The sequence below is a fragment of the Lissotriton helveticus genome, chromosome 7 (assembly GCF_964261635.1).
Source record: "Lissotriton helveticus chromosome 7, aLisHel1.1, whole genome shotgun sequence".
Classification (NCBI taxonomy): domain Eukaryota; kingdom Metazoa; phylum Chordata; class Amphibia; order Caudata; family Salamandridae; genus Lissotriton; species Lissotriton helveticus.
The window spans coordinates 1,803,093,536-1,803,107,352 of record NC_136068.1 but is presented as its reverse complement, the minus strand read 5'-3'; the positions used below and the strand labels follow the sequence as shown (position 1 = coordinate 1,803,107,352).

At 47.5% G+C, this 13,817-nt stretch overlaps 1 protein-coding gene across 1 annotated transcript in view; it reads right to left on the bottom strand.

Moving 5' to 3' along the window:
* The window catches only part of LOC144770783 (phospholipase A2 inhibitor gamma subunit B-like), a 91,094-nt gene that overhangs the window by 27,404 nt on the left and 49,873 nt on the right, over positions 1–13,817 (bottom strand). The window contains exon 3 of the mRNA XM_078655537.1: positions 3,102–3,251. Coding sequence (XP_078511663.1) covers positions 3,102–3,251 — 150 coding nt within the window. The remainder of the gene's footprint in view (positions 1–3,101; positions 3,252–13,817) is intronic.

The following is a 13,817-nucleotide window of genomic DNA, read 5'->3' as shown; positions in this document are numbered from 1 at the left end:
GCATATGGCTGGATCTGAACTGGGGTGGAGAAGTGACCTAAAGAGCAACGATGGATTCAACCCAGATCTGTGACTTGGGGTGAGTGTCTGGAAAGTTTCAGCGCTCCGTCCGTCATCTCCTTGTTTTTGCTTTGTTCGCCCTAAGTTGGCAGGGTATGCCCAGACGTTGGTCCTTTGCTCACTTTGCCACTGGATTCAAGCTAGCCTGGCTGCTGAGGGTTGTTACCCCGAAACTCATCCCAGGATACTTGTTTCCTGGTCCAGGGAAGACCTGGCTTGGCAGTTCGGGCTGGACTGTTCCCATGAGCACAGGGTCAAGACTGATTTTCATATAGCTGGGTCTGAACTGGGGTGGCGACGTGACCTAAAAAATGATGATGGATTCAACCCAGATCTGTGACTGGGGGTGAGTATCTGACAAGTTTCAGCGCTCCGTCCATCATCTCCTTGCGTTTGCTTTGTTCCCCCTAAGTTGGCAGAGTATGCCCAGACGCGGGTCCCTTGCTCACTTTGCCACTGGATTCAAGCTAGAGTAGCGGATGATGGGATGGGGGTTGGGAGCACACTGCCTCACAGTCCCAGCACAGTTCGCCCCTTTGCATCCTTGTAAATGCAGTACACAGTTCAAACTTACTTCAAAATTAGCTGGAGTTTTTCACCAAAGTTGGTGAAGACATTGCTGTATATCTCTAGACACATGTTTCTGGGTTGAGCCCTTCATCAGTAGAGAGCAGCAGTTTTAGAGAGCAAAGAAAAATCATCTGGGGTTGCAGGAAATGCTGCCAAGTTCCTCTCAGGTCACAGTACCACTCACAGGCACACAGGTGCATCTCCAAAGCTCGTCAGCTTGGGAGAATCAAAGGGGCGAACTGTGCTGGGACTGTGAGGCAGTGTGCTCCCAACCCCCATTCTGTTTAAAAGGCTCCCTTAGTGGTTTTAGGCCTCTAGCACTCGAAAGCAGTGGTAAAGTGCACAGAGTGCTTGTGCTCTCTTCTTAAAACATGGTAAAATTGGCTTATGCTCAATTGTCACGTTTAATTTACTTATAAGTCCCTAGTAAAGAAGTAATACATGTCCTTAGGGCCTGTAAATTACAAAACTACTAGTGGGTCTGCAGCACTGATTGTGTCACCTATTTAAGTAGCCCTTTAAACATGTCTTAAGCCTGCCACTGCAGAGCCTGCGTGTGTGGTTTAAACTGCCATTTCGACCTGGCGAGATACATCTTTGCCAGACCGAAACCTTCCTTTTTAATTTATCTAAGTCACCTCTAGAGTAGGCCCTTGACATCCCAGAGGGCAGAGTACAGTGTATTTAAAAAGGGACATGTACATTTAAGATTTACATGTACTGGTAGTGAAAAACTCTTACATTTGCTTTTCAGTTCTGCAAGGCCTATCTCTCCAATAGGATAACAATGCAGATGCCCTATCACATTTGATAAAAGTTTAGTTTCCTGTTGGAAAGAAATAACTAGTTCATGTTTGGTGTCTCTGGAATCACAATTTAACATTTTAACTTATGGTGAAGTTGGATGTTAAATTACAATTCTGAAAATGACACTTTTAGAAAGTTGGTATTTTCTCACCTTAGCCATTTGGTGCCTGCAGGATGTCTCTGGGACACATGACTGGGTATGAGTGACAATTAAGCTTTGATATTCCCTCTAGACAGCAACACACAATGGGAGCTTAGGTATGACTGGTTGGGCCATCCCTGACAGGATATGAAGGAGGAGCTGGGTACAGCCCCACTTACATTTGAATGGGCTGTGTCCTGCCTCCACAAAAGAGGGCTGCATACTCTTTGTAGTTAGTCGGCAGTCTGCACCAGGTTGGAAGGGTATCTGTGCACTTCAAAGGCATGCCTCTGCCTCTAGAAGCTTCTCCCCATTTAGAAGGCACAACTGTGTATTACAAAAAAGAAGTCAAACTGACGCTCTTCAGTATACTTATGGGCCTGTGGATACTCTGCCAGGGGGAAGAACTGCTGTGCTGCTACAAGGACTACAAATCTAACAGACTGCTGTTCTCAAAGTACTACTGTCCTGCTGTGCTGACCTGCTGCCTGCAGTCCTCTTGTCTGGGGAAGAAAACCTGGACCTGCAACTTCATCTTGAACCCAGGACCCCAAAGAGAGTCACAGGACTACTCTGTTGGCCTCCTGATCTGAGCCTCAGTATCATAAAAGGCTCCCTAACAACTCCTGGACCCCCCCCGCCCACCCCCACCAAGTGGTGCCCCTCATGTACTGGACAATTGGTGGGGCTCATCAGACTCGTAAATCAAACTTTTGGGCTCCTCGCAACCGTAAACGGGACTCTTCACATTAGAAGCACTCCGCTCACACTGAAATCCAGCACAAGCAGCCGCGAGCCCATCTCTACGCACAGCAGCAGACAGCCCATGCAGAGCTACAAACGCAAAGTTCTAGCCTTCCCATCTAAGACGCCCGGTCTGCCCTTCATTCCACGCCAACCACTGTCCGAACCTCTTGCTCCCAGCAATCTCTCCAACATGAACAGGACTCCGGGCACAAAATTTGAGAAGTTAAAACTTCTGTGTGAATAATCTGGGAATGTATTTGACCCGTGCTCCATAGTGGTCGGCCTGAACGTTTGACCTTAACCCGTCATAGCCCGACTAGATTGCTGTGGTTGGCCCTTTTTGTTTTTAGGCACTATATTACAGTTTATTCTTTAAAAATGTAAAGCTCTGTTTATATTGATTAGATTTTTATTGGTTTGGTCTTGATTATTTATTACATTTTGCTCTACTTTTCTAACCATTTGTGGGATCTTTTTGTGTGGTGTTGTCACAGTTATGCTGTTTGAAGTACTGCACAGATAGTTTATACACATTGCTGTGCCAAGCTACCAGCGGGTGAGCACAGATTAATGTGAAGTCTGCTTGTGACTTACCCCAACTACAATTGTGGTTGCTACTTGACCAAGGATCACACCCTAGTCAACCATCACCCAATTTCTAGCACAAATATTTACACTGAACAGCAGAGGTAGAGAAGGGAACCAAACCTGTGTTCTGAGGCGTAAGCTCAAAAAAACACACACAAACACAAGATGTGATAACACTCATACACACCTGTGGGCTGGTCAGGGTGGCAGTTGTCGGTGCTGCAGCAGGTAGAATTTCCTCTGATTTCAATGTAGGGAGCAGTCATACTTTGAACCTTGTTACATTTTGCACTGTACTGTCCGCAACCTCTAACATATTCCTTTTTGAGGACTCCACCTGGTAGGGAAAACATCGATAAACAAGGTAGCATACAAAAAGTAGTTGTTCTAACAGAGACAGCAGCTTTAACTTAACCCCTAAACAGCACCTCCTCCTATATGGTTCGTTTAAAATATCTATCTCGACCACGAACATGGCCATAAAAGTGCAGCAGATAAAAATATATCCCATTACAAGAAAAGAGAACATAACATAGCAAGAAAAAAGTGCATCACAAAGTAAATACTCAACAATGGCCTTGATTACTTTAAAGTGCATACATCCTGGACTCCTAGGCAAAAAAGGTACAATTTATGGGTAGGATTTTGGGGTATTAGCAGAAATTCATGTGTAAAGAGGAGTCACCACACTTGATAGTTGCCTGCCTGGATGGCCAGACAAAGTGCAAGTGCCAATTTATTACAGAATAAGTTACATCGCAACATTGCTTTCTATACTTAAAAGCTACTCAAATGCAAGAGAAATAGAAAGAGATTATAACAGCATTGAGTTCCTCCTTTTGATAGCACATCTTAACAAGGAGCAGATATTGACACAGTTCGTTTGAGACTCCAGTGTTTGAAGGCACTCAAGGGCTGCAAGGGAAGTTTGAATGCCCCACTCCCTGATGATGGGGAGTAAGTACATTTTGACAAAATCCTGATAAAATGTACAGGAAAAAAGTGAAACGTAGCAAACTTTGAGGTTAAACTTCATCACATGGGCACGTCACCATACAGGCCACATCATACAGGCCACAGAGAAAAACTCAGAAGCCATCTTACAAAACCTAGGCGGAAATGTGTAAGTAACATTTTATCCCATGAGGAGTCTAGCGCCCCACCCCCCGGCACATTGCCACACCCAAAGTGATGTGCGGAGCTAATACTCCATAACAGTGGTTTTGGAGGACTCATTTGCTAAGATAAGGTATATTCGTTTTAAACAAGGATTTTACCTGAGCTACATCTTGCTTGCACAGTTACAGGGTGGTGGAAAAACTGACTCCTCTAGATCAAATAATACATACTTCACATAGTGAATCCAAGGGATATTCAGCCCTCCATCACATGACAAGCAGTCTAGTACTATTTCCTCGTTGAAGGCGGCACGCAGGTTAGTCTATATCAAGCACCACAGCAGCAGCGGGGGTAGATTAATGGAGTCTTCTGCATATTCCACCCCTAGCGCATAATAAAAGTAGAACAGGTGGGTGGGGCAGCAAGGAGTCTCCTCGTGACTCTATTTTGTACCTCGTGGAGTGACTTGGGGTTACTATAAACACCATATGTCTGTGCCATACATTAAAATGAGAAGACACTCTTGTATACCTCCTATAGGAGCACCACATGTTTTTCCCCAATGCGTCTGGCCAGGTAAAAAACATACTCAAGCGAACCTGAGAATTTACACCGCACCACTGAGGTACAGGGTCCGCATTTCCCCTTGGAATCAAAAACTATGCCCGGGGGGGGGGGGGGTGGGGGGGGGAGGAGCTGCGATAGCAACCAAGATGGCCGCGTAAGCTCCCGGTTGATTTTGCGCGGGACCTCCGTGTGGCTGAGGAGTTGCGGATCCCAATGGTGCTTTTCCGAGACTTTTGCTGGCTTGAATGACGGAGCCACACCGTGTCTTCTTTTTCGGCCTAACCCAGCCTGGAACCAGGGGCCTCGAGTACTGACCGATCCGGGTTTCAGTTGAATAACATCGGCCGCGGGACGTGGGCAGGGTCCGGTCTATCGAAGTGGAGGTCACCCTTGCCCGATTCGGATGGCGGTAGAGTGGTACGTTTGATGATACAGGACCGGCAACACCAAAGATCTGTGGCCGTGAGCGGGGGTCCCCTCCCCGTAGACCTTGCACCGCCTCCCGGGTCTCGCGGGCTGGGGTCCCCGCCTGCCGCGGCGGAGCAAAATCGCCCTCCGTTACCGTCCGCCCCGCTCTTGTTTGTCCCCCCGGAGCAGTCCGGCCCCTCCGGGATAATCGATTTGATTCTTATCGAGTGTGAGGAGATGGATCGGACGGAGTGTACTCCGACACTCAGTGCAATAATGGCCGCCATCGCGGCACTTCACTATCAAGTTGATGCCATCCTCCACAAAATAACCGATGAAGTCGAGACTATTTGTTTGAGACCGGACTCTGACCCTTTACCAGCATCGACACAAGTTGAGTTCCCTGCGGAGCGGATTTTAACCGAGGAGGAGGACCCCGTGCTAAACATGGTTCTGACGCCCCTGATTAATGCTCCAGTACCAGCCTGCGAGCTCGAGATCTCTGAAAATTTCTTGCTTCCACCACCATTGTTGCCTGAGATAGAATCACTTGACCGTTCACGGCTGGAGGACTCCTTTGTTACCTTCTCGATTGACTTTCCATCCCTCTTCCCCCATCTGACTTTACCGCATTCGTGGAGGAAAGGCTATCGAGATTTTCTGTCGATGGGGGAATACTTCAGCGAGATTGATTCATTTCAAGGCCTACTAACTTTTACTTGTTTCTGCCGTGAATGTTTGAAATTCCTTGGACTCCTTGACTCTCCTGTCTTTCCGGTGGTTCTAATGGTGGGAGCTCGCATGAAGGATCGCAAGGGCCAGGGATGAGCTTGACTGCTTGGGTTTGATATTGAGACTTTAATGGACATGGGATTCTGCTACCTTTGCTGATGCGGGAGGTCCGGTGGTTGTTATAACTTCCCCTATGTTTTTTGCGCTAATCGATTTTCCTCCAATATTTTAATTGTAGGGGTCGTTCACCTTTAGCGAGGGGGAGGGGAGACCGGGAGCATGTATGACAAATTCCTCCTCCACGTTTCAATGTTTGGTATTTAGTTAGATGGGGCGACAGGCACACTGCTAGTTGGGGTTGGGCGGAAGCCTTATGCAGGGGTGCAGGGAGGGGGGGGGGGGGGGGGGTGTTCGTCGATTGTATGTGTGTGTGTTTTTATGTCTCAAACTCCTTTTTCAATCCTGGTGGTAGCTGCCTTCCCCGGGGGTTATCTGGTTTGTGGGCTGACGGGTCCTAGTGCTGGGGTTGCTTTAGACTTTTCACAATGTTTTCTCCTTAATTGCTGCAAATGGATAATGATCGTAGCTTCGCTTATCGTTTTTATCGTGTTGCTTTCGACACCAGCTCGATTATCTAGCATTTAATACCCTGTTTTCAAAGAGTGATGGAAGAATCAAAATGTCAATCTATAGGATTGCTTATTGTTGTGTATTGCAAAATCGCACGCCATTTCAGCCCGAGCTCTGGCCTCACAGTCTGGACTCTCCGTTCATTGCTCACCATTTATTTGTTTGAAAATTATCCATTCCGTGATGCAAGGCGTCTGACACTGTATCTTATATTTCTTTTAATTTTCAATAAAAAAGATATTTAAAAAAAAAAAAAAAACTATGTCCAGCTAAGAGAAATCCTGGGTAAGTGCCACAGAATGGCATTGCAACTTGATACCCCGCATTTTAGTTTGATTTAGATTACAATTATTAATAAAAGTTTTGGAGCGATTGGTGGAAAAACCCAAAGAACCTATGAAGGTAAAACATTCTTAAGCCATTGGGGGGTTCTAGATAGCACAATGGTATCATCAGCATATAGTAATACCAGGACCTTTATGCCTCCTATGGAGGGGGCATCCAAGATTTTAGAAGATGGGGCAGGACATAGGCGATATATATATATATATATAGCAGGGTCGGTAAAACGCACCACTGGCGTACCCATAAGTCCAATCTTAAATCTCTCGGTCTTCACACCTGAGAAGCCAAACCGGAAAGAGGCAGAGAGGTCATAATGGAGAGCTCTTAGGAACAGGTCATCGTCAAACCCCATATCAATTAGCATCTTCCAAAGCTTAGCCCTCACCATGCTGTCGAAGGTGCAGGACAGATCCAAGAAGGACAGACAAATGGAGCCCAGCTTGACTATGGTATATTTACTTATCAGCAGATATAGGTTTAAACATTGATCTGTTGAGCCTAGCCCGTCATGGAATCTGTACTGCGCCTCCGACAGTATACCGGTTACCCCAACCCAGTCCAAAAGGTGGACCAGAACTATTCTACCCACTAACTTGACAGCAGAATCCAGTAACGAAATTGGACAGTAGCATTCTGAAGATTGCCTTTTTAAAAATGGGGACAATTAGGGCTGAGCGCCAGGATTGTTGTATGCCTGTTCTACAGAGTGCAGTCAAACAGTTACACAGTAAAGGGGCCCAAAGGTCTGGGGCAGTTTCATATAAGTGCATTGGCACCCCATCTGGGGAGGAGCCTTTCTGCATGGGCTTTTGTTGATTGCCTTTCTTACTTCTTGTACAGAAAATTTCACCGGAAAGGGAATCACTAACTCCACCACAATTCCCAAATCCCTTGAATAGCCATAAGCTTTTTTAAAATGGTCGACCAAGGCATCCTGGCTAGTCATGATAACACGGTTTGATTTTACCCCCACTGACTTGATGTTTCCTATGGCAGCCCAAAAAGGTCTAGCATCTTTCAGTCTGGAGGCCTTCACCAACTCTCCCCAAGTCTTCTCTTGCAATTCTTTCCACATCCCTGTAAACCTGTCTGCATTTGTACACTTTCTGCTCATCCTTTGGCTTAACCTTTAAGGCTTCATGAAGACACTTTGAAGCCTTTCTACATGCCTGGTCTAACCATTTGGATCCACCGGCCTTGGCTGTTTGGTCTCATAAACAGACCACTGACCATTAAACCTAGTTCTACAAAGTGGGTAGACACTGTGTAACTCACAACAAGCAATTCCACAGAGAGATGGTTGGATCATATTTTCTCTAGGATAGTGGTCTTCTCCACACTTCTCCAGAACAACTGCTGCCCTTGGAGTCTTGGTTACTAGGGATTGTAAGGTCAAGATCATCTCCCCAAGCTCCCCTCCCCACCTCTACTCTGGATACATAATTCCAAACATAGGAGGTTATGGGCACTATGAGGTCTTTCATCTACTTTGGCCCCAGTGACCTAGGCACAAAGCGCCGGATTCGCAAACATTAAGTCCATCAGGGAGGTGCACTCCCCTCTCAAAAGTTACTTTCGTTGGGTACAAAGAATCATAAACTTCGGTTGCATTCAGGAGATTACACAATTTGGTAAGTTGGTGAAGTGCCTGACCTTCTCCCCCCTTATCCCGGCGTGGTCTGTCACTCCCAATGGTAAGGCTATAACAAACGTAGTTTGCGCATTTTCCACTTCATTGAAATCAACCCCTAAAATAATATTAAAGCCATCACACAAGGATGCTAAAAGTAATGAAGACCTAATATAAAACCTGACAGCTTTTTAAAGTTGGCAGTGTGGTTGGATTCAAAATAGCCGTTATAGAAATGAATTAGGACAATACACATATCATTTGGCAAAACAGTTAGGAAAGCTTTTCTTAAGAGACTATCAGAAGGGATTGGTGAGATGGTGCAATACAGGGTGACTTTGAACCAAGACGTTTAGCCTGCAGCAGAGCAAGCTGCGGTGAAGGAGTATGAATTGTAACCATCCAAAACAATTTCCGCAGTAGCCCAGGTCTCCTACAATAGGAAAATATCATGCTTATGTATATAGAGTCCCCAGTCTTCAAAAGACCAGTTTGCTGGCTAGCCGGCAACATTCCAAACAAGCATTGGCATAGCCAATAGTTCTCGCCTTATAAGTGTTTAGCCTTGCAACACTTGATGTTGTTGCACCAAGGATATTCTCAGGGCACAAGTCGTAAAAAAAGAAGGGGGGGGACGCTGATGTCACGACAGGAAGTGATGTCATGAAAGGTGGCTTGCACCATCAGACTCATTACCTCCCCTCGCTCACCCCTTAGATGCGATTGCATCAGAGAATCCAACGCGTGAGCAGCATTCTGAATGGACTCCGATCTCGCCTCAGAGAGGCCAAAGAGTGAATGTGCGGCTCCATTTGCTCCAATTATCGAGCTCCCGGTAAAATAAGTGGGGGGACGCCGTCCACCCGCGTGGTACCCCGACTCAAGCCCTGGATATTCTGCTGGATAACTAAACACTTATACGGTCCCAAAGGCGAGACTTGTTGGCTATGCCAATGCTTGTTTACAAGGAAAGGTTGTACATTGAACATAAATACAATTTCGAAAATTGAGAAAACGCAGGATTTATCGTAATAAGCACAATATCAAAAACAAGCATTGGCATAGCCAATAGGTCTCGCTTTTGGGACCTTATAAGTATTTAGTTATGCAGCAGAATATCCTTGGCGCAACACCAACTGTTGCATGGCTAAACACTTGTAAGGTCCCAAATGCGAGATCTATTGGCTATGCCAATGCTTGTTTTTCTTTGAATTCTAGGGCTTGTATTCTTGTGTATTCCATTACAAAACAGGACCACAAGTCCCAGAATTCAAAAGAAAAGACCTGGACTGGACCTAGTACTTGACAGCCATGCGTAGTATATACTGCAATCATAAACCTGTAGCCAAGTCCTGGGAGATATTCTCCTGACATCACTTTTAGCATTAGGAAACTGGGCAAAAAATGTGTTAACTAAAAAAAGTCATATAAACAGGGAGGGTTCGCAGTCAATGAGGAACTATTTTAGCAGCTCAGCCAAGTGGGTGTGGTCAGTTTAGTCCCATGTTTCGGGTGCTGACTTTAGAATCGAGTGCTTTGAAAGGGGGCTTGTGTGTGAGGACGTGCAGGCCAGCCGGATCTGGCCTACACTGACTGTAGTGTCCGTTTGAGTCAGGAAGTCGTTCGCCCCCTGGACTCCTCCCTGCTCTGCTGGGCGTGTACATGTGGGGAAGAGGCAGGGACCGAGGCCTGAAGAGGCGTCTCCTCAGCAACAGCCAGCACCCTGCGGCGGGCAGGACCGTGGGCCTGGTACCGGAGGCCTGCGGCAGGCAGGGGAGGCACGGGGTCTGTGGAGGGGAAGGGATAGGGTAGGGGGAGGGGGATTGTACAAGAGAAAACTAGGGTAGAGGAAGCAGGGAGGAAGTTGGGGTGCGGCGGAATAACGAAAGCGAGAGCAGGAAACTGGGGTAAAGGAAGGGAGTCCCAGGGCAGGAGGGCATCAACACATGCGGGGGACGGTCGTAATAGCGACAGAGGAAGTATAGGGGGCGGGCCTGGCAACACTAACCGCAGGAAAAAGGAGAAAGTGCTGCAAAGGAGGTGGACATGAAAACACGGAGCAGAGGAACGCACGGGGGAGGGGCTTCCAATAGAGGGGGAGGCGGGTGCAGGAGGCAACCTGCCAGGGCAGGGGTGTGCTGTGGTAAACATCGGGCGCGGGCCCTTTGTAAACCACGCACAATGTATGAGTGTCTTCTTTTAACTTTTGAGAGTCGAGAGACTGAGTCCTCTGAAACTTTTTTGGGACAAAGCTGAACTTTGAACTAATAGATGGGCGAGAGAGCTAACTGATACTGAACGCAGAGTAAATTCTTTAATACAGCAGAGACCCCGAGGTGTATGGAGTATGAGGGTTTGCACAGCAGTGATAAAAGGGGGATACACGGTGTAGGCAGATGGGTGAAGTGATGCTATCAGCCGAGAGCCAAGGAAGTGAAGGGCAGAAACGCAGAGCGATAAAGAGGAAAGTGGGCTGTGGGTGCCGGCAGAGGAAGGCAGGAAAGGCTGAGCGGGCCGGGGACGCCAGGGGCTGCAAGAAGTGTCAAAAGAGGATGCCAGGGCTTGAGTGAAAGCTCAAGTGAGGGTGCCGGAGGGGTCGGCAGCTGTTGTAGTGAGAGAGGAGGTAGCTCTAGTAACAGGGCAGGGTGCTGCAGTACCGGACATCCCCGGACCAGACAGGAGTGTGCACGTTGTCTGGACCAGCGCCAGCACTGTGACGGTGTCCCAGGACACTGGCCCCATCGACAGGGGCTACCTCCGGACAGTGCAGGCGATGCTCAAAGTGGTGCAGATGGTAAGTGCCCCACCCCTTCGGTCAGGAGGTTGACCCTCTTTGTGTTTGTGTTTTAACTTATTGCCTGGAGACGTTTCGGACATGAGGCCAGGCTCTGCAGCATCGTAGTGTCATTTTCCGTAGCGCCGATATAAAGCGCAGAGGCAACTTTATAGCGCTATGTTGGTATACATTGCGGCATGTTATTATTTGAAAACGGTGTATTCATTTTTTATTGCCCGTCATGCGCGCTGGGAGGCTGTAAGCGTACAGAAGGTCAATAACAGTAGCAGGGAGCGTTTTTATAATGCCTAAAAAGCAAAACTATTAGTACCAGAATGCAAGGGGGATACTGTATTCTTATCTCAAATTACACAAGGTCACGTGACATCTTTGATAGCTTTAACATGTTACCCTTACTTGTGAAATCACATCTACAACGGCAATGTGGTTTGTAAATTGTGTATTTTTCGGTAGAACACTACAGAATACATCTGGAACAAGCATTGGCCGCGCGCCTCACGCTCAAAGTTAAAAAGCAAGCATTGGCCGCGCGGCCGTGAAAGCGACACGGCCGCGAAAGTGAAAGCGGTATATGACCGCTGCAACTTAAACCAGGCATATGCGCTTGCGAGTGTTGAAAGGCAGAGAGGCACTTGATCTGCAAGCTGCAGGGTTGGGTTTTGACACAGAGCACTATACCGCAAGGAGAGGTGAGACTGAACTTTGCCCATTTTTTTTTTATGGCCCTGGGTTGCTGTTTTATCCACTGTTCAAAGAGCTCCGCTACACGAGATGGATTTCTATATATGACGAATGGGGAGTCACGCAAGGAGCGACGAGAACTTCAAAGCGGCCGCGAAAGTGTAAGTGATCGCGATCAAAATGCTACCATGGCCGGCCTACAGCTTGCATGCATGTGCACGGTGCTTAATGAACATGACGAGGAAAGCCATATAGCGCCTCTGCTCGAAATCATGCGCCCGTGCACATGCACTCAAGCTGTAGGTCGGTCATGGCAGCATTTTTTTGGAGCCCTCACTAAAGTCTCGCCAGAACAGCGCATGCGCTGGGCCAGGCGAGACCTAACAATATAATTTTAATGAAAACGCATTACAAGCTAGAGAGCAGAGTAAGACACTGGAAAAGGAGCAAGGAAGCAAACATGAATAGAAAATGTTCTTTTGGCAAAAGTAAAATAGTGCACGAAATAGAAGGAGTGGTAATAATGCCATTTTAAGACTGAATTGCGTTATGTGTGGCTGCAGCGCGCACTGGAGGGCTCTTTAGCTGGGAGAGCAGACGTGGGTGGAGGGCACGCTGGGTGGTCACGTGTTGCGGTGGCGTAGACAGCAGAGTAAAGAGTAAGATAGGCTGAGGAAGCAAAATAGGGTTAAAAGGAGGGATCTTCGACCACTGAGTATTTACCTACATGGGAGCAGGCGAACACCTGTTGCTTAGAGCGGTTCCTGGGGTATTATTCCAGCTGTGAAGCCTGTGCGGTCGCTGCTGCATGCGCTCACTGCAGTGGCCTTGCTTGTGCAGACCCTCTCTGACATACACAGAGGCCTTACATTTAGATTCTATTAGGAAAGGGGCGACCAGAAAGACACGACCACCAGAGAGGCCCCTCAAAGGATGGTGCACGCTCCCTCGCCCAAGGGGGTCTTGGGGGGCAGCAGAGCGTAGGAAGGTCTGCCCCCGAGATGTTTAGGGAATGGGAGCGGCACGGTCCTCTGCTCCGCCCCTTTAGGCTTGTTGGGCTTTTTGGGCTATTTTATAGCCCAAGGGATATTTAGGTCCCCATTTTGTGTCTCCAGCCACCATTTTAAAGTATTCCCAGTGGCTGGTCATAGCCTGTGAGAAATGCTTTCATTTTCTAATTTAATTTATTTATTTATTTATTTATTTTTGACATTTGTACAGCGCTATGTTACCCGTGGGTGTCCTGGCGCTAAGTAATACTCCTAGGGAAAGTCGAATCAGCAGTTAGTTAGTGAATAGCCAGGTCTTCAAGGCCTTTCTGAAGGCCATAAGATCAGTCATCTTTCTGAGAGGAAGGGGCAGGACATTCCAAGCCTTGGTGGCACCCAGCACAAAGCTTCTGCCGCCCCAGCGTGCTCTCTTAATGCGGGGAACTGCAATCAACCTTGCATCCGTGGATCTAAGGAGTCTGGTCGGGCAATACCAGTGAAAATAGTGCCGGAGGCAAGATGGTCCTAATCCTCGCAAGGCCTTAAATACCAGGCACAGTGTCTTAAATAAAATCCGCTTTCGCACTGGAAGCCAATGAAGTTTGGCTAACTCCTGGGTCATAGGGGCATGTTTTGAAATGCCCAGAATCAGCCGGGCGGCTGCATTCTGCAGCACCTGCAATCTATTTAAAATGCCCTGCTGGGCACCTAAAAAAAGACTGTTGCAGTAATCCAACCGCGCCAAGACCAAAGTGGTAACCACTGTTTTTCTGCCAGTAACTGGAATAAATGGCAGTATCTTGCGACTGGATTTAAGCAGAAAGGCGATGGAAGAAGAGAGGGCGTTGACTTGAGGTCGAAAGGTAAGTTGATCGTCGATCAATACCCCTAAGTTTTTGACTTTAGACACTGGGATGGGAGCATTGCCCATCCGCTCCGGCCACCAATTTGGACTCCAGAAGTTGACATTTGAGCCAAACAGTATGACTTCTGTTTTGGCTGAAT